The sequence below is a fragment of the Pantherophis guttatus genome, chromosome 1, assembly GCF_059756535.1.
Source record: "Pantherophis guttatus breed Tessera chromosome 1, ASM5975653v1, whole genome shotgun sequence".
In the NCBI taxonomy this organism is placed as follows: Eukaryota; Metazoa; Chordata; class Lepidosauria; order Squamata; family Colubridae; genus Pantherophis; species Pantherophis guttatus.
This window is the reverse complement of record NC_142063.1, coordinates 57932087-57953748: the sequence shown is the minus strand read 5'-3', so window position 1 is coordinate 57953748 and position 21662 is coordinate 57932087. Positions and strand designations below refer to the sequence as shown.

The following is a 21662-nucleotide window of genomic DNA, read 5'->3' as shown; positions in this document are numbered from 1 at the left end:
GTTATTGAAGTAGGAAAATGGATCAGGTACTTTCAGGAGCTTAGTTTGCTTCGGATTGTTTGCATTTTAGCAGAGGATAGACATCTGCGTTCCTTTGGCGATCATTTCAGCACCCAGAGGAACTTATTTATCGAATGGGCCAAACTTTATCTTACACCCCATCCACAGCAGGTAAAGCGCCGTCGCCTTATTGAATTCTCTGCCCAAAGCATCTAGAACCCCCTGGACAGCACCTGCTGGCCGGCGAGGCTCCCTCAACTTCGCCTTGGCTTTTGAAGAAGGAAACGGCGGGCGAGCCGAAGAGAATTATTCCAAGGATGCTTGGAAAGAGAGAGGAGCCTGTCTGGGAAGATCGGGCCAGAAGAAGGGAGGGTGCAATGCGTTAGCACAAGCGGGCAGGTGAGGGATGGCTGGGCGGTGAGACAGTTGCTTGCCCCGGAGGTAAGCGGTTCGCCTTGCCCGGCCCCGCCCCTCGCCAGGGCCGATTGGGAAAGTGCCCAGGCGCTCTCCCAAGCTCAGATTCTCCCGCCTTTTCCAACTCGCGTCTCCCCTCCCTCCACATTTGTCCTCTCAACTTCCTCATTGGCAGCCTTGGGCCGAGGGAACGATGACGCACTCGCTCCCCGAGGGACGTGGGGTATAAACGCCCGACGGGCACGCAGCGCCGGTGCAAGTGGAGCGCTGCCATCCGGTGTACCCGGAAGATGCCGCGGGGGTTCCTGGTGAAACGGAGCAGGAGGCCGGGGGGCTCCTATAGGATGCGCCCCGCAGGCGGACTCTCGGCGCTCCGCCTGGAGGAAGCGCCCCGCCTCGCAACGCCTTTGCCAGAGGCGCCGCAACAGCCCCAGCAGCTGCCTCAGCCCAACTCCCCAGTGATGGCGATCTGGGACGCGGGAGGCTCGGACCACGTAGCCCCCGCCGCGGAGGAGCCCAGGCGCTGCCTTCCTTCTTCCGTAGCTGCCGAATCCTGTCCTCTGGGCCCCGCCTTGGCCCTGGCAGAAAAGCTGCCCCTGATTCCGCGCACGCCGGTGCCTTTGCCGGTGCCGCTCCCTTTGCCTGCTGCCCCGCTTTGCCCGGCTATCCCGCTCAAGCGCCCCTCCCGAGCGAAGGCGCCGCCCGCCAAGAAGCCCAAGGCCGTGCGCAAGCTGAGCTTTGCCGACGAGGTGACCACATCGCCCGTGTTGGGGTTGCGGATCAAAGCTGCTTCCGAGGCGGGCAGCGAAGGGATCCGCGTGGCTCGTCCGACGCTGCTCGGTGAATTTGTCTGCCAGCTGTGCAAGGAACCCTATGCCGATCCCTTGGCTCTGGCTCAGCACCGTTGCTCCCGAATCGTGCGCGTCGAATACCGCTGCCCGGAGTGTCACAAAATCTTCAGCTGCCCGGCCAACCTGGCTTCTCACCGCCGGTGGCACAAGCCGCGCCCGACCACCTCTGCCGGTCCCACCCAGGACAAAGAAAACAGCCGCGGGGAGCCTGGCCGAGATCAGCACCACGGCGCTGCGGACAGCTCCTGCTGCCGGGACCAGCCGGCTCCTCGTGCCGCGCAGCTCGGTCCGGCCAGCGAAGCTGCTGTTGCCGCCGCCGCCGCCGCCGCCGCCGCCGCCTCCGTCGCCACTCCTGGCTCCGGTTTGGTAGCTCCTCCTGGCGAGCTCTACTTTTGCCCTTATTGCCACAAGTCTTTCCGGCGCCAGGCGTACCTGCGCAAACACCTGGGCACTCACCAGACTGGCATCGCCAGCTTCACCAGCAACTCACCATCTCACCCGCCCCCGCAACAGATCGCCTTTTCCTGTCATTTGTGCGGCGCGCATTTCCCGTCGGCGGACATCCGAGACAAGCACCGGGTATGGCACACGGTGCGTGAGGAATTGCTTCTGCCGCTGGGGCAGCCCGAGGGCAGCCTTAACCACGGTGAGCAGCAGATCTTTTCCTGCAAACACTGTCCCTCGACTTTCTTCAGCTCGCCCGGCCTTACCCGACACATCAACAAGTGCCACCCTTCGGAGAACAGGCAGGTTCTTCTATTGCAGATGTCCGTTAGGCCGGGCTGCTAGACTCGTCGGGCAACGAGTTGATTCTTCTCTCCAGAGAGAACCGTGAAATTGCAGAGGCTGAACATTTGCCTGCCTGTACAGAGCAGGTGCTCAGACTATTTCCCCATTATCTGAAACTGCATTACATGATATTTCCTTTGTCCCTAAGCTTTGTCCCTTTTTCTTTGGTGATCCAAAAAATCCTCTCCAAAGTATAATTCCAATGGAAAATCATAACCAAAAGGTATCGCCATATTTTGTGTCAAATATTTTTAATCCAGAAAAACTAGTTATTCTTGACGATTTTTCCTTGCTGCCTTATAGTGGGATGAGAGGGCACTGTACATTCTGTGAAATATCGAACTCTTAACTGTTTTCATACTGAACTCTTTACCATTTAGAAGCCTACTTTCTGCTTTAGGACTAAAACCATGGCATTACATTGAGAGAGGAAACATACTTTTCTGCCTGTGCTTAATACTGTAGCTAAACCTAGAACCAACTGTGTGCCTACCTGTGAGTAAGTCATCTGGGGAAAGTGGGACTGTGAATATTTAATTCTGGTTACTCTTGTCCCTAGGACCTTAAGTACATTCCAAACTGTTTAATTAAAGCTTAATTGGAAAGGAGTAGTAGTCAGATTTATATATTCAATTAGGGGAAGTTGTCTCCCCAGTTTTCAAGCTTAAAAAAAGTAGTTGTTTTAGTAGTTTGTTCATTGTTTTCTGTAATATAACAATATATAGTCAGTTATTCATAGCAGGTCAATGTCTTGTTACAAAATGCTTCTTCTGTCTGCTGTTGCTCATTACTGGTTATTAAAATCAGCATTAATTTTTGTTTGCTTCCTGCGTATATTGTGCAAGTTTTGAAGTTCACTAAAATAGATGATAAAAGGAAACACACACACACACTCGGACAGGATGGTTGCTTTAAGATTTTGACTGATGGGTAGAGATTCTTGGGCAATAACTATAATAAGCACAAGAGGTTATTAGCTTTTTAAAGTTCAGGACTCTCCATCGTCGCAAAATTATAACCTCTAGCTCTTTCTCCTGGGCTCTTAATTAGAAACTAAATCACAGGAAAATTGGATGAAAAGAATAATAAGACAAAAGAAAACTATTTAGAATATCATTTAGCGGGTAAGCCTTTCCAAATCAAAAGCAACTTTGAACTGGACCTCTAGCTAAAACTCCTTTGCTTCCAGGTTTCAGTTTGTTTGACAAAATATTTGGAAACTAAGCTAGCAGGATGTTGTCCAACTTCAATATAGTTTTCTAAAGATCTAATTTTTTTCTAATTTGGGCTTTAGTTTTTATACAATAATTTATTAATATTTTAGCTATGCTAGTCAACAAGTATGGTTCAGTGAAGCATTACATCTGGCAAAATACATCTTTTTCATTCAACTCAATTATTGAGATTTTTCAAATGCTATGAGAACTTCAAAAATGGAACATACTTCATACATAATAATTTCAATATATCATTTGCTTAAAATAGTAGACAGTGATAAGCTAAATGATTTTAGCTTAAAATACTAAAAACATCTTTCTAAGCAGGGGAAAATGTGGAAGCATTATTAGTTGCTTCCAGCATTATATGCTGTACTTTGTGACTTTATGAATACTGTTTTAAGCAGAATATGTGTTACATGACACAAAATCATTAGAAAATGACGTTTGGAACAAAAGAATGGAATAAAAAACTGATCAAAAAGATTTTGGATTTGAACAACTAAATCATCATTCCATGCCATTGTTTTCATGATATTTGTGCACCAAAAAGGTTTGTATAAACCAGTTTTTGTAATGAAATACAAAACACCCAAAATGGTAAGAATAATTTTATTGTATTATTAAATAGCATGTCTTTTCTTCAACCATTACAAATTTGTATATACTACATGGCGAACAAATACATCAATATATATTTCTATAGTTGCCCAGGTGAGGAACATATATTTACACATGCAGTTAGTACCAGTGGCATGCTACATTTTGTTAAAGCAGAATATGGCAAACAACACAGTTGAATTTCTTCATTATGAAAATATTTCTGAGTAGTAGTGACAAATTGGAGTGGAATGTATTTGTGTATATATTTGCTATTATGAGGGCACAGCCTCCCCCCACCCCACCCCGCAACATTACTTGATTGAAAGCAAATGACTGAAGTGGCAAAGTGCTTGAAAAAAGGTGATTGTACATATGTATACTTATACAGGTATACCAAGGGACGATCTCAACTTTTGGAAGAGAAAGATTGTGCCAATAGGGCCAAGAGAAAAGCAAATGTTTAGCAAGGGAGTTGGAAGCTGTTGATACTTAACAGTAAATGCTTGCTGTTAAGTCTGTCCAACAGTGAATGAGAATAATGGAGCTGAAGAAGAGTCTCTGTTAACTTGGTTTATTCTTATAATATAATAACTGTACATAATTCTGTGAATTCTAGTGATATTTGCAGAGAACTCTTAGTTTGAAAAGTATACATGCATCCCTTTGAAGATGACATCTTTATTATTTTGAAAGGGTTATACAATAAATAAGAGTGGAACATGCCTGCAGTTTCCAGCTTCAGGGGTCGCTTCAGGGGTAGTAATTAATCACAGATGTTAAAAGAGTCTTAGTTTCCTCTCACAAGGAAAAGTATATATAAAAAAACAGTGAAACAGGAAATACTCTGCATTGATAAACTATGATTAGCGGGAAGCTGAATATTCTAACACAAAAGCTAAAATATTTTCATTTTGAAATAAAATTCCATGTTTCTTTAAAATAAAAATAAGAGCAGAGGAATGAAGGAACAAAATTCAGCATAGAGGAGAGATTTATGTCTTGATAAAAGAGGCTGGAGGCTTTACCCTTCACTAAGTCTTGTAGGCTGAGCCAGAGGATCGCCGCATTTTCATGGACATACGGCTCTTGCTAGTCCGTGGAGAAATGGGGAAAGCTAGATCGGACCTGTCCATCTGCGCTGTTGCTGGAACTTCGGACGCCTGAGTCTCTGGGTAGGGCCCTATAGAAAACAGAAGGACCTCACATATTAAAACAATATGATTACAGAAGATTTGCAGAGTGCAAGCCCTAAAACAGTCTCCTCTCTTTTGATCTGTCCCATCAACAGCAACTCATCTGCCCGAATCAATAACAAACCCATCTATTTTGGATTACGAGTGGCTGGTGGACAGCTTCAAACAACCAACTAATAAGAAAAGACTGGGAAGTTATTAAAAAGAAGCTAAGGTGGCATCTAATTGGTGTTATACATAGAGTATATATTCTTAAAGGTTTCAATGGGAAAGAAGTATGAATAAATCATGCTAGCTGAATATACTACGTGGCTCATTATCTTTGTAAAAGGAACAAGATAATTTTGACAGGACTTGGTAGTATTGTTGACCCAAAGCAGAGTAATTTTCCTTAGATTGGCTCCAAGGCAAATAGCAGAAGCAATAGGTTAGGTTAATACGGTTATTGCAAAAGCCAAAATTTGGAGGCATGCAAAACAGGCCAGATTGTATGTACAGTATATGATCATTCCTACAAGTTTCAGGTAAAGTTCCGTTGGCCAAAAAAGAAAGATATTTCTTTCTTTATTCTGCCTTTTAAAATAAACTGTGGATCAAAACAGATCATGCTTGCATTCACCTGCAAAGATATTTATTTTTTAAGGAATGAGTTGACATGGCTGATATTAGCAGAGATCAATGCTCAAGGTATCAATTGGCTACTACATGCACACTACCCTATATTCGGATCCTGCTATTTATAATTTAATTCTGTAATTATAATTCTGTAATAATTCTACATTTTCCCACTGCAAATGTGAAAAACTTTGTTTTTGAAAGATGATAAAATATGGCTTTCTTCAACTAATCCAAATTATTTGTATTATTTTTCTGATTACCTGTTAATTAATAGAATACTAGCTTATGTTGCATTTACTGTAAGTAAATGCTCAGAAACAAAATTCTTATTACAAAACAGAACGTGGCCATAAAGTCAGTTCATCATCTACCTTACACATGTGCATTTACACATAAAGTGTAGTCAAAGATAGAACCAAAATCCTAGTTATTTTAATGGTCCTTCATCATAAAGTGTTCAGATTTATGTTTGTACATTTATATTCTATTCATCTTAAAAGTAAAGTATTTTTCTCCAAGAATTAAAATAACATGGCAAAATAATTCAAGAACTGTTTGAACCAAATTATAAATAACACAAAATAAAAGGAATCCATTTGGAAGTGGAAAAAACTTTAATATGAAAAGTATCAGAATTGAGGGAGTGGTGCTACATTACACTGCAAAGAGTTTTCTAATATTTAGGTATTATACTTTCAGAGGATGACAAGATCACACTGTAAATACACCCTGGTGTATTTCTATGGATGGCATTGAACAATTATATTAAATCTCAAAGTTACATTATAATTTAATGAAACACAAACACCCTTAAAATGATGTATTTAGTGTTTCCAGTTTACAAAATACATGTTTCTGAAACCACTTTAATAAAATATTTTTGAGAATCTCAAGAGTATTTCTTTCTTTCCTTCCTTCCTCTTTTCCTTGCTTCCTTCCAAATCTGAAGGCACATTTTTTGCTTTCATTTTGAAACATGCTGCAAGATGATCACTGCAAGTCACGTTGACTAAGTCACGAAAGTAACTGCTTTTAAAACCAGAATGTCATGAATCTAACCTAACAATTCAAATGCTATACAGGTAGTCCAGACTTACATTTGTTTTGCCCCATTTTACGACATTTCTTGTCACAGATGTTAAGTGATTCACTGCAGTTGTTAAATTAGTAACCCGGTTGTTAAGTGAATCTGGCTTCCCCATTGACTTTGTCAGAAGGTCACATGACCTTGGAACACAGCAACCATCATAAATATGAACCAGTTGCCAATATCTGAATTTTGATCACATGATCGTGAGGATGCTGCAAAAGTTATAACTGTGAAAAATGGTCATAAGTCACTTTTTTTCAGTGCCGTTGTAACTTTGAGCGGTCACTAAATGAATTGTTGTAAATCAAGGACTATCTGTAGTTTGTGTAGTACTTTAGCCAAGTGCTTTCTGAAATAGCTTTTCTCTTTTTTTCTGTATACATAGATTGATCAATCAATCAATCAACAGACAGGTAGATAGATATAAGCTATCTTTTGGACTAGAAATGATCCCACATGTAACTTAACTTTTATATTCCAAAACAGTTTATTCTCTTGTGTTCCTACCAATATTGCTCAGTTTGATGGTTAGAAGGCTAGCTCCTAAGCCATTTGATATGGGGCATTTATAATGGGAGGTTTGCTCTTGCAAATATTTCAGTCTCTCAACCTCCTCTCCTTAGGAAAAAGACTAGTATTTTTACATATAAAGATCGCGATCTTGAACTGTGTTTGGAAACAAGCTGGTAGCCAATACAATCTAGAGGAAACTGATAACATCATAAACAAGGGATGTGTCAAAAAAGCGAGTTAATTGCTGCAGTTGCCTTTCAAGGGCATCCATAAGAAATGCAGTTTGTGATTTTCAACTGATTTGGCACGGAGTATATAAAGCCGCAGTAAAATAAAATGTATTATGCCTTAAAAAGGCTTCTCCACATGGGAGAATAGGGTTTTTTGATTGTTTATTTAAATTCATCCCCACCTGCCCAGCACACATCAATATTCAGACATTCTATCTTGTTCACGTTTTACAAGGAATCATAGCACTCCAAATGGTAGGGTAGTACATAAAAAGTCAAGGCTGGTGCCCTGCACAGCCTACCATTCACAGCTAGTGTGAAAGACCTTCCATTTCAAGCCTTTGTGCCCTTTACCTTGAAGTGGCCAATTCTTTCTAGAGGTGGCTTGGGAAGGAGAAGAAATATCACACCATTTCTTTCTTTGTTGAGAATGAAGAAGTGATGGAGAGGTGGACAGAAGTAAGGAAAAAGGAAGAAAGATAAAAAAGATAACAGGTGTGAGACATGAGACATGAACAGTAGAGGTTGGAGGGCATTTACAGATGAGTACAGAAAGGAGAAAGTTAGAATCTGTTATGTTGCTAACATGCAAGCTAAGGTTAAAGAGGGATGCATTAATGTGTAAAAATGGATCAACAGTTTAACAATCAGGAAGAATACTCACCAACTACAGGTTACAAAAAAAAGAAAAAAAGAAAAAAAGAATAGAAAAAAGAAAAATAATTCTATAAAAATAATTCTGATCCAACAGCCTCATTGATACAACCTTATGACATAAATATATGATAGTGTTTTAGAAACTGCTTATAAATAAAAAAAACACCCTGCAATTGATAAAACAACAAAATGTTAACACCCTTCCCTAAAAGCAATTTTTTCAGCTCACATGAAAAATAAAATTATTTCTAAAATTCTGCTAAGTGTAGTTTTAATATATATTTACTGAAAAACATTTGATATTAAAAATCACCAACTTGCAAAAGGAAATATATATGGTTATGATACATTTTACGTGTCTAAAGAATTCAAAACTGGTAATACTTTTTATTTTTTATGAAAATAGAAGCCAGGTAAACCTATAGTATACATGGAGTACAATCCATTTTTTTCATAAGACTTCCCCTTTTTATCATTATTCACATTTATTTAACTTGAAGGTATTTGAAAAAGAAATAGAAATGCAGCGATTTATGTTGAGTATCTTCCAACAGTTCAAATAAATATTTCCTATATCACAAAATGTTTTCATTAGGTCCTTTGAGGTGGCTACAAGCTAAGATCTGAAACAATGTAGAGAATTCAAACATAGTAACATACAGCGAATTAATAAGGAACTTTGGTCCCAGATTCCATCTGTTGTGTTTTACCCAATATTATCAATTCAGAAAAAAATTTAGACTCATGGAAGACTAATTTTGTATATGGTAACAGCAGCAAGATTATTTGTATGCATAAAGATGAAAGAATACTGAAATTCCCACAATGGAGGGTCAGAATTAGGAGAAACTGACCTGTTTTGTCAGAGGGAAAAAAGAAGTAGTTTTTTAAATTAAAATACTGGAAAGCTTTTATGAACTTTTTTGCTAACAGAAAAGTGAAATGAAGATTTACAGATTTAAAGACAGAAAAAGGTGAGAATTTAATATAGGGTTAAAGGGATTTCTGGAACAGATAAGAGGGAGGAGAGATGATGGGGTTGTTAATATCTGTTGAAGAGAAAGTTGGAAATCATTAGTTTTCTTTTTTATAAAGAGTATTTTTATTAAAAGTTTAAAATACAGCAATGAAAGATAATACAAACTAAAAAGAAAAATAAAAGTGCAAGGAAGCAAAATGAAGAAAAACAGAAAAAAAATCTCCTACTGAGAAAGCAACCTCCTGTCCCATTCACTTCCTCTTAGTTAACAAATATAAAACTCTTCATCTGATAACTCAACTTTTATCTGTAGGCAACTCCAACAACAACATCTTTTCCAGTCCAGGTATAAGCAAAACATCCAAATAGACCTCTAAAATAGTCACATTTATTAACAAATATAAAACTCATCATTCCACATCTCAACTCTTAACTATAAGGAAATCCAATATATGTCTTTTCCAGTCCAAGTGTCAACAAGTTCAAAAAGAACTCCCCCCGCCATAACATATGCGATTTTAACAATGCTCAAATAAGCCAATGTTATGTTCTTTCTTTTTACATAAAACAATCTTGCTCTTTAATCCATTCAAATGATCATTATCCCTTGTCTTGAATTTCTTCAAAACAAGCCTCTTTTTAAAGTTGGGTCTCATAATTTTTAATAACTTTAGTTTTCTTTCTTTTTTCTTTTCTTTCTTCTTCCTTTCCTATCTTTTTCTTTGGATTTTTCTGTTTTATGTAAAATTCTCGATAAGTATAAATAAAAAACCTCAGAAATAAATTTCACTAGATTCAGACATAAGCTTAGCTGAATTCCATTGCCAAAGGAAGGAAAGGAGCAAGACCTGTTTCTTCATTTGGATCTTCTGTCCAAAGCATCATCTGTCACCTAGTTCTGAAGGGTGAGATATTGTCTAGAACAGCATGAAAAGTGATGCTAGGAACTGGAGAAGGGGAAATGAAATATTTTGTCCTTCTTTCTCCAAAACCAGTGAATTCCATCTGATCCTAGCTCACTTCTGAAATAAATAAATAATAAAAAAACCCTTCAGGTCAATGATCAGCAAAGCTAGATGTAAACCATTTACTGTAAGAATATATTGGAACTCAATGTAAAAGTCACTTTGGGAACAAAGGGAACAGTCTTTTTTTTTTTAAAAAAAAAACCATTTGGTTTAAGCATGCTTCCCCTCCCCCCTTTTTTTGCATTCCATCTTTTCTGTATCTCATTTAGCAGCTAGGATAGATTGTTCTTGACAAGAGTTACTGTAATTAGTCAGAATTAATTGAGTGGAAAGGACTTCTGAAAAACTAAACATTATACATAGTCCAAGGCCTGCCTTAAGCCAGCAATATTCTGTTTCTATCAATATACAAACTGGATATTATTTTGGCTAGGTAACATCTTTGAAAATTAATTGGTAAATACCAACTTGTAAAATACTAATACTTTAAAAAAGTCATTCTATTTCCTCTAATAAACTTTTTGTGGTGAGCACCACAGACTTGGAATACTGCATTTTGGAGACTCATTATAAGCTACATTGAAGAAGTGCTTCAATTATACATTGTACAATAATACACTGCAGCAGCTCAGCAGCTTGCTGTTTTCCATTTAAAAAGGGTATACGTGTTTTAAGGAATTCACTCATTAAAGTTCATATTTCTTAAAGAACTCTGACTTTTTTTCCAGGGTCATGTAAAAGTGTGACAAAAGTCAGACTGCTTTAATGACTAGCAGAAGGGGCTTGAAGCACCTTTTCTAGATCACTTTTACTGTATGCAGACCTTTAAATTTAAATACTCTGACAGTCCTATGTTTCTTAATTAATGGTAATAAGAGGATTCATTGACAAATTATACAACTGCCTTGAAATATGGAATTTTGCTGATAGATGAAATATCTAATTTTTTAGACCTAAATTAGATATTTAGAAAAATGCCTAACATTTTTTTTCTAAAATATCTACAATTAACATAAAAGTTAATATCCCTGTCTTACTGCAGTAACCCTTCATAAATGAATCAGCCTTCACAATCTCGCAAAAAACAAAACCCAGAATTTGCAGTCAACAAATCTTAGGGCCACCACCTCTTGTGGGACTTGCTTGGGGAAGGCTAGTCTAAATTTTACAAAACCTTTTGGATTGCCTATGTTAGCATTGCGTTTTATTTTGGGAAGTTTGGGGGGGGGGACTTTGCAGACATAAAAATAAAGCTTTGTTAAACGGTTCTCTTCCTCTAATCAAATGAGTTTTGGGTTGGTAGTTTAATTTATTCAACAGGTAACTGGCAAATGATGTAGAAGATACATCTAAACATATTATGGGCTGAAAAGACCCAAGGCTGCTTTTGTGTTTCTTTCTAAATATACAATTAGAATTGCTTCAAATTCTCTGGGGACTCTTACTAACATTATTTATGCATGCAAACAATTTCATCAAAATGAAAAGTTAGCACTGGTAGCAATGTAGAAATAATTCAGGAGGCATTATGCTTTATCTGGAAGTTTCATTACAAGAGATAGATTTATTATAAGAGATAGATAAGCTGCAAACCTCTGCACACTGGCCTAAGAATAAGTTGTATTAAATACAGAGATTAGTTCTGGTAGCTGTGCTAAGGGGGACATTGTTTATTTTAATTTTTGAGGTGAATACTATAAACCACTAACCTCTCTTCTGTAATATGGGGAATGTATATGATAAACAACTAGTTGATTAAACCTGCTACAAACGGTCATAAATCTGGTATTACTTGAATTTCCAAATCAATTTTAAATCAGTTTAATATCTGAGTTACAAGGAATTCTGTTGCGACTGTCTGAATATTCAATCAGAAAAGAGGTAAAAGATCTCCTTCAAATTGAGATGGATTCCTGGTGGGCTAAATGGATAGGTACATGTAATATCCTTGGCAAACAAGACTGGTTTATCATTGCTGTCTTGCACCTCCTCCAAAAATGTTTCCTCACATTTTTTAGGGTTTATTTTCATAGTTTCATCTCTAGAAAGCCAAGTAGAAGATCAGTCACCCAACAATCTTTCTTTTCCTGTAACTTTCATTCCCATCCCACAAGGAGCCTTTCTAGAGAGGATGAGAAAGGATTTTAAAAATACCATCTTATGGAGAATCTCCTGAAATTGAGCAAATGAACCTTTTAGTGATACTGCAAGACTGTCAGTTATGTTAAATTCTCCTTTTCAATACAGATGCCTAAGGCACCTTTTATACTGTTTAGGTATGTCTTACCATTCTCTAAAGAAGGTTTTCAAGGCATAAACAGGAATGCAAGGATTAGAGGAAAAGAGTAGAAAGCTTTTGGAACATATTTCCATCAGTTTATGGTCAGAGATCCTGTAAATTATAGCCCAAAGCATCCTTGAGATTTACATGATCATCTTAGAATGTAATGCAGTTTTAGCGTTTCCTTTATTCCTTTCTTCATTTAATGAATAAACACAGCATCTATGCATCCACCTGGAGAAGATACTCGAGCAGAAATCCTCCATGAATTAGTATTTTTTTCAGTCTACTACAAGGTCTCAGTTATGGCTGAGAGTCTGACCTGATACTCTGAGGCGGAAAAGTTTATCCATCACTATAGTCAAAAACATGCACACATTATTAATTTAATGAGGAATTGTTCCTGGCCTCACTGAGATTAGTGTGCATGTGCAGTTGGTTGGCTACTGTGAAAAGAGATTTCTGGACTAGAAGATGGCCCTGGGGTCTGATCCAACATGGGATAGTTTATGTTCTGGCTTTCAGCATGTTTTTCATTCCAATTTAGACTGTTAGTGTTAACTCACAAAATCTTTCACAATATCTGAAAGAATGCTTCTTCCCATGCATTGCTCTGACATGATCAAAGGACTTGAACAAAATTCCTTCAAATGATAAGGTAACTAAATACTCAAGAGTAGGTCTTTTTAATGAAGACTGTCTAGCTCTGGAATTCTCTGGGAAACAGCTTTTTCTAAAATGTCTGCTTGGAATCTACTCCATTGCTTTTTCTGCCTGGCAATACTTGTGTATTCTGTCAGGGCATTTATTCATTCATTATGTTTCTATATCATGTGTTAATGAACTTTATCTTTTAGAAACCTTTCTGATTCATTTTAAATTGCTGCTTTAATTAATTGTGTTTTACTGTTACTATTTTTCCCAGAATTCTGATGTTTTTAGAACACATCACTCTTTCAGCATCATGGGAATTCCTCAAAGAAATAAATTAAGCCATGAATTTACTCTACCAGATATGGATTTAGACATGCTTAAAGTGCTTCCACCAAAATCAATGGGGCTTACATTAGTCATTCCAAACATTTACTTGTTGTTCTTTAACGTATATTTTATTGAATGGTAGGGAAACCTTCAGTAAGAATATTTCACATTCAATATAAATAACTAAGCCCTTGCAAAACATAATGGTCATGGGATCAGGAATCAAAATAATTTTTAACATTTATTTATGGCTGACTGTTGAGCTTTTAGAACTACATATTGGAGGTGGAGTTCCATGCTGGATTCTGAATCGGGGATGGGGCAAAATTAGAACTGCCTGCCCATTTTGTTTGAATTAATCAGAACCCTGATCTTCTGTGGGTTTAGACTGGGTTGGAGCATCACAGATATTTTATTTGTATATAAAATGTTTTACTGCCAGAAGAATGTTTGCTTTGTGCTTTAGACATATTAGGACAGAAAAATAAATCTAGGTCCACAAATTATTTCCATGCAAAAGGTACAGTATTCAATTCCTGCAATCACTATTCTTGCATAGTGAGACATTTTATATGATATTAACGTTAGGCATCATAATTACTGATCAGACCATAAACAAAGTGTTTATTTTAAGAAGTTATTTCCCAATGTTAAAAAAATTCTTTCTTTACCTTTCTTTGACATATTTATTTACAAAACTATTCTTATTTTTCATTCAGATGTTTATCATGCTCAAACATTTGCATTTATTGTTCAGTTTTCACTTTATTGTTCGCTATTCATTTAAAACCCGTCAGTACCAGAATAAATAAAGTATTGCTTTGAGTGATGATACTCATATTCCATATATTTTGTGTTATCTTTAAATTTTATATAAAAATCCAAATATGGTTTCAAAGCTTCTGTTTCACTGATGACCAAATTTCCATCTATCGTATTCAGGAAAAAAAAACCCGCTGAGATTTTTCTCTATTGCAAGTAGGTGATGATAATAACACTGGTAATGTTTTCAATTTCTTTCACGTCATTGCAGTATAAAATTTTATCACCAAAAACCAAATGACTTTTCTCTTATCATTGCTTGTTACACTGAATTCATAATCTATCTGCTGACACCAAAGAAAGACAGGACAGGGGACAGATCACACCACTGCCATCCAGTACTATTTGTTCATGCTGAGAAACAAAAGGTCAGACACAATCAAGAATGACTTGCTCAACAGATGTCTCTCCATTAGTTACCTTAATCCCAGAACCACAGTGTTAGTGTTTCATGCAGACCTGGAGTTAGTAAAATACTAAACTTGAATAAAATGTAGTGGTAATTTGTCAGTGTGAATTTCTCTCTTGTTTAATAGTAAAAATAAGGGCAGTCAGGAAAGTTTGCATACAACAAGGTTACAAGCTTAGTGCTTTAGTAACAGATTAATAAAACAGAGGGGTTTTTTTTAGACACTTTGTCTTACCTTCTGATAAACAGAACTGATATTTAATGATCTAAAGAGGGGAAATAAATGAAATAATCATCAGGAATTCAAATTATTTGTACAGATAGGCCTTGATAGCCAGTCATATTTTTAAGTGATTATTGTTTTATTAGTAACTGAAAATGCAGTATCTTTATCGAAGATTTCAAAAATGTAATTTATTGGTGAAAATGACAATGTAGCAACATATTTTAACAGGATAACGGTGGTAATATTCTTTCTGGTTTACCGACCAAGACTAGAAATAGTTTTTCCTTAAAAACAATGTAGATCAATTAGGCTTATGGATCAGTCTCTATATTTAGGAATCTTAAGTATTCAGAAACATTCACAAATAATATAAATATGAAAAGATCTATTATAGAGTATAAAGTGAAAAGTTTTAAATGACTTTGATTTTTAGAGAAAGAATAAAATTTTATTGTTTGAGATGCTATACATACACACACATGCACACACGCATATACACATATACATACATGGTTACCTGTAAATACTGCATTTTAGGTATCATTTAACAAAAAACCTTTATTTTTATTATATTCTTACCAGTTTCAGCAGGCAAATGGTGGCAGGATGCTGGGCAAAAGACCTGAGATGCATAATCCTCAAACGTTGAAGGATCTAGGTGATGTTGAATAATTGTTTGGAGATACCGAGCTCTTTCCTCATAGCTTGTTGAATTCAAATGTTAAGGAGAATTTACATTTTAAAGCAAAGAAAATACAGCCTTAATCAGTGATGTTGTTGTTTTCTTTTAATGGATTTATGTACAAAGTATTTTACAATTGAACTGTAAATGCTTATTTCTCAATCTCCAGAAGCTAAAGGATCAAATAAAAGAAACATTATATTTAAAGATTTCTGACACACTATGCTTATAATTTATGGCTTTCCAACCAAAATTGAGAGTGTCTCTCAACATCTACTGATCATTCCATTCATTCATTAAATCCTGAATGTGTTAGTTCGAGTTTTATTTTTGAATAAGCATTTTATTTTCAAATTAGGTCTGAGTTTCTCATGACTTCTTTCTAAATGATCACACAGTTTTATAACCACTCTTACTTCAAAGCTTTTGGAAGAGCAAAGCCGTATCTTTTGAATAAGTGTGATCACAATCATAGAATATGATAATAAAAGTGATAACAACAAACATCCTATGGCTTTGGTAGGATGTGGGGTTTATTTATTAGATTTCTAATCCCAGCTTTATTACTTTGAAAGTAACTCAATACAGTGAACAGCATAATACTTCTTCCTCCTATTTTCCCCACAACAACCCTGTGAGATGGGTTGGGCTGGGAGAGAGTGATTGGCCCAAAATTATCCAGCTGGCTTTCATGCCTAAGGGGGAACTAGAACTCATAGTCTCCTGGTTTCTAGGCCTTAAAAACTGTGCCAATATGGCTCGTAATTGCTTTCATCTACATAAAACAAATGGTTCAGAAAGCTGGGTTATATTTCACATTCAGTTGAGATAACCAAATCCAATCTGTCCAAATTCTGACAAGCTGTATATGTATTTCTGCATTACACAGCCATTTTCAGATAAAATATAGCATATAAAAATATAACCAAACCTCTTTCAAACTACCTTGAGTGCCTGCATCTTAGCTTATAAAAAGGTTTTATTTTAAAGTCACCATACTCTCAAAATAGGATTTGACATTGAAATTCTGTACATATTTACTCATACGTTAGTAGCAGATGAGTGCAGGACTTCAGTTTAAATATAAATAACAAAACAAAAACTTTCAAAACCCTAATCCAGAACGAAAGCATGTAATTCAGTTTGCTGAATTTCATTTGTAAATGCAAATTAAAATATTTTGCATAAGGAAAAAAAAATGAGACAAGGGGAAAAAAACATCAGATAGCATCCCTGAGCACTGATTAAGAAAGTAAACATCCCAAGGATGTCAAAAGAAAAGCACCCTCGTTCTTTTCCTTTGTCCTACAGCCTCCTCTTTCTGATGTTATTGACAAGAGGCTGGTACCTTGAAGCGCTGCTTTTGAAGAACCCTCTCCAGGCTGCTTGTTCCAGAGGCCCTGACTTTATTGTTAGCAGAGAGAAAGCGAGAAAAAGCGAGAATATTTCTAGTGTTCATGAAAGCAGCTATGGAAATGGCTGTCAAAATGTAAAACAGCAGGCAGCAACATACAATTATCAAGAAAAAAAATATCATGCTGCTTTGGTGTTATAGGCTGCTTTATTGAGCTTAGAATCAGTTCTCATGCAACTTGCAAAAGTTGTCTTGCTATATTCATTGGATCAGGAAATCTTTGCCAGTCTCTATTTTATTTTTTATGCAAAGATATGCTTAACATCACTCAAATTTATTCTTCTAATAGAACAAAATTATTTGCAGCCCTGTTTTAAAATGTGCAAGTGAAACAAATGAAAAGTCAACTTAGTGGAATTTTCATTGGAAAATAAGTTCTACTTGCTGTAAATGATTAGATGCTAATATATATCACTGAAGGATATTAGAATCCCATTCCTATTGATTTTGAGATCTTTTGATAGAACACAGAACCACTTTTCTTAAATCTACTTAAATCAAGAAAAGAAACTGTGTTGCAAAGACTCACACCAGTGGTGGGTTGCCCCCGGTTTGCACCAGTTCTATAGAACCGGTAGTAAAACCGGTGGGAGGCTCCGCCCAACGTCATCAAAATGCTTCTGCGCTTGCACAGAAGAGCGCGTGCGTGGCCCCGTTGTGAACCGGTAGTAAAGTAGAACCCACCCCTGACTCGCACATTATATTCAAAGTACCTTCTACAATCAAACTTCAATAGGCCCGCCCATCCATTCATCTATCCATCCATCTCTCTCTTTTCCTGGTGACATAAAGTAAATATGCATGAGCAATTGTGTCTGGAATATCACACAGAAGTATTTTAATTGCTTATTCTTTTGCAAACCAAAGGATGTCTGATACGGATAGTCATTTCATTTTTCCTTGCTTTTTCTTAAAATTTTCATGTCAAAATACAGAACTTATTCCTTGTCTTTCGGACCTTCAAAAACTAAATGTACACATTCCTAAACCACAACCTCAGGGCTGCATTCATTTTACAGCTACAGTCAACCAACCTGATGTTTATCAATGTATCTTCAATCCTTATATCCTATAAGGATATTTTTTAATATCCTTATATCATCCACCACAGAAAAACAGCTGAATATCTCTTCACTATCCTCTCTCCTGCATCAAATGAATAATTCCTCGTCTCTTACCTGTAAAATAGTCTTCATTTATTCATCTATTTCCTTTTTATTTTTGCTTTTATTACCTCAGTTGCAAAAAGTTATTCCTTCAAATAATTTATTACAAATGGGGAAATAACAATTTACTTTACTTTTCCTTTTGAGGTATTACGGTTTTATCTATCACTAATATTCAGACTAGCAAAGATTTTTCTCATGATTGCAAGTGATAATTTAAAGAACAATAAACACTGAACCCTCCACCTTAACCTTTATATTTAAATAATTAACTGGATTCTGCAGTGATCATTACTTTAATTATATATAGAAAACATGCATAGAGAAAAGTGCTTTGAATCAGAAAAGGCAATAATAAACCTGATTACTATATTTATACGTTGCTTTGGCTCAACTGTCTCCATAAAATTACACTGCAAATCATTTTTTTCCCTTGAAATAATCACAACTAATAAGTAGTAGAACAAGGAGAAATAGAACACCTCCTTGTTGTGGAGCTTCTTAGGTTGTGGGACATACACAAGATTAAGCCTTAACACAGAAGAGTAATATAGTACTGTTTTTAAGAGGCTGTATATAAGTGGCAGAGGATGAAACTGATGGTTGAAGTCTAAATAATACTACATATCTCACAACTTGTTGAAAAGCACTTTTTCCATTGGGGGAGATTCACAGCTGCTGAATTTTCTGCAGTTAATAGAGTCCTTTGATTCACAGCAGTGCCCCTTGCACAAAAAATACTGGCCTTTGTGTATTACCAGAAACTAATTTTCTATTTGGCTGAAAAGGGAAAAATTGGGTTATTGCTTCTCCCTCCTACGGAGCTTTTCATTATGCCTGATGCACTCAACTTCTAAGCTCTTCTGAGAAAAAAAATAACTGAAGAGGCAAGAGGTAGAAAAATGAGCTTGTTAGCACATTAGAAGTGAAGTATCTTGGTGGGCCCCAGAAATTCCCAGTGGTGTGTTAACTTATCACTCTATGCATGCTGGCACTGATAGTCTCCCAATTGAGCACTCTCTTTTCGCACCAAAGGTGCTGCCAGGAAGCAAAGGCTGAAGGCCCACAGGAGAACAGCCTGCTATCAAAATAAGCTGTTTTTAAAAGTCTGTTTGAATGGGTACAATGCTTTATGAAAAGCAGGGTGGAGACACCTACCTGCTTTCAAAATGTTCTTGTTCCAGAGGTCTCTAAATGAAACCTTTTAAAGTTTATTTTATTATATATAGTGTGCATAGATCCAGAGAGGACAAAAGTGAAGCAAAGTTTGTTTTCAATGCTTGCAGTTTGAGTAAAGAGGTTACAAAGATAGATCATCATCAACTGCTACTATTGAAGGATAGCATTATCTTTTTTTACAAAGACGAAGGCACAGAAGGTAACAAAATACAAATTGTCCTTCCAATTCCGGAAGAAATGGGGGAAAAATCTGAGTCCTGATCATTCTGTATGGCTTGTCTTTAATCATTTGAGAAAAGCTCAGTTGACAGACAAAATAGCACTTTCTTTAAACCATATTATGGTAGCCAAAGTTGATGTAACTGTATTCCATACTCTTCTGATTTCGTACTATTATTAGAATATATACATATTAACTACAAAAACAATGTTATGAAGTCTTTTTGACTAAAGACATACTTTTGGGAATGTACTTTCAGGCTATATCTACTATACAAAAGCCTCTTTATATAATGATATAGGTGGGATAGTTAGAAAATAGCTACAGATGATAAATCCTGTTAAGAGTTGGTCTGACTCTGACTTTGTTAATAAGAGATTGTTAGCAGTAGTAGCCATAGTCATAATCACCAATTCAAAGAGGAAGAAATAAGCTAAACAACTTCTAAATGTTGCCTATATAATACTTGGCCTTTCCTGAAATTCTGGCAACAGAACTGGAGGCTATCTGTCTTTTCATTAGCAAGGAAAACTTTCTTTTCCTTCTTCACCTTGGCCCAACCAAGCCCCATTAAAGCCCATGAGGAATTTAATTCCTTTCTACTCTCTGTGCTTGGCCTAGAGACGGAGGAGACATCATCATCTATAATAGACAGAACATACAAAACATAAAAGGAAAAAAATATTGCTGAGTTACAAGTTTTAGAAATAAAAACTGAAATTAGGAAAAGAAAATATATGAGGAACAGTTAAGGGAACTAGGTATGTCTACTCTAATGAAGAGAAGAATTAGGGGTGACATGATTGCTGTCTTCCAGTACATAAGGCACTGCCACAGAGGTGTGGGGTTGATTTAGTCTCCAAAGCTCCTGTGGACAGGACAAGAAGTAATGGGTGGAAGTTGATTAAAGAGAGATCCAATCTGGAACAAAGGTGAAACTTCTTGATTTGATATAAAGTCTCCTGCCATAGGCAGGGAGTTGGATTAGAAGATCTCCAAGGTGCCTTCCAGCCCTGTGATTCTATGATTCTAGGAGTTTTTACTTCAGCTAAATAAAGCCAAGTATCCTATTTTACTAAACATGCACACTGACAGACTTCATGAAGAAAAATAAATATAGAAATTTTACAGTGCACAATTACTTAAGGGCTATCTGTATCTAAATGTGCAGTAATTTGATTACATTTCTATTTAATATTGCAATGATCAAGAATACAAAATAGTGATTTTATTATCAGAGAAAGCAGTAATTTTGCACAGTAAACCATCATTTAAGACTGTGTCACAGTATCTTTGATAAGCTGCATATTGGTTTAAGCTAATGCATTATATGCCTCTAGGGAATGGCAGGTCAAGAGACTGGATTTTAACATCAAAATCTATCCATTAATCTTGACTTAAATATAATCTACCCCTGTGGTAAGCGGAAGAATGGGTATTCAATGAATTACTATTATGAAATATAGCAGTAATATATTTTCTCAATAATATAAGCATAAATTCTAGTTTGATCCCTTATACATTCTAATCAATCAAGTGCATGAGTGGCTTAGTTTTACTTTGTTTTTATGTTAACTGAAAAAAACCGAAGAGAATCACAGAACTGTGCCCATACAACTCTATCCCATCAATTCCAACTTACTTTTAAAAGTATTATTATGCCATCCTATACTTATCTACTTTAATGTGAATGTCAGAGAAGTGAGAAACTCTGTGGAATACTATATTTAAGATCAACTTGTCATGTTACCTAAATTATGGTAAATCAAAAGAAAACACATGGGTACAAATTGACAAATTTGGACTACTGTAATGCTCTCTACATGGGGCTCCCCTTGAGGAGCACCCGGAGGCTCCAAATGGTCCAGAATGCGGCCGCGCGGGTGGTTATGGGAGCGACATGGCGCTCCCATGTAACACCTCTCTTGCGCGAGCTGCACTGGCTCCCGGTGGTCTTCCGGGTGCGCTTCAAGGTATTGGTTACCACCTTTAGAGCGCTCTATGGTTTAGGACCTGGGTACCTAAGAGACCGCCTTCTGCCACCGGTAGCCTCTCACCAGCCAATACGCTCCTACAGAGAGGGGCTCCTCAGGGTGCCATCGGTCAAACAGTGTCGATTGGCGGCCCCCAGGGGGAGAGCCTTCTCTGTGGGAGCACCTG

The 21662-nt window shown here is 37.1% G+C and overlaps 2 protein-coding genes across 9 annotated transcripts in view; one reads left to right on the top strand and one right to left on the bottom strand.

The window, feature by feature from the left end:
- The first annotated feature begins 650 nt into the window (after nt 1-650).
- Nucleotides 651-2872, top strand: INSM2 (INSM transcriptional repressor 2). Its single transcript, XM_034418628.2, has one exon. The coding sequence runs from the start codon at nt 705-707 to the stop codon at nt 2052-2054; it is 1350 nt and encodes a 449-aa protein (XP_034274519.2). The 5' UTR covers nt 651-704; the 3' UTR covers nt 2055-2872.
- A 997-nt stretch (nt 2873-3869) lies between these two features.
- The window catches only part of RALGAPA1 (Ral GTPase activating protein catalytic subunit alpha 1), a 122565-nt gene continuing 104772 nt past the window's right edge, over nt 3870-21662 (bottom strand). For 4 of the 8 annotated variants that reach the window (XM_034418026.3, XM_060687421.2, XM_060687420.2 and 1 more), the window contains 2 exons: nt 15421-15545; nt 3870-5054 (listed from right to left, as the gene is read on the bottom strand). In XM_034418026.3, the coding sequence (XP_034273917.2) occupies nt 4906-5054; nt 15421-15545 (274 nt within the window). In that variant the 3' untranslated portion in view covers nt 3870-4905. Of the gene's footprint in view, nt 5055-7872; nt 7938-14850; nt 14882-15420; nt 15546-21662 lie in introns of all 8 variants that reach the window. The other 4 variants (XM_034418030.3, XM_087874833.1, XR_015729130.1 and 1 more) reach the window with 3 other exon arrangements.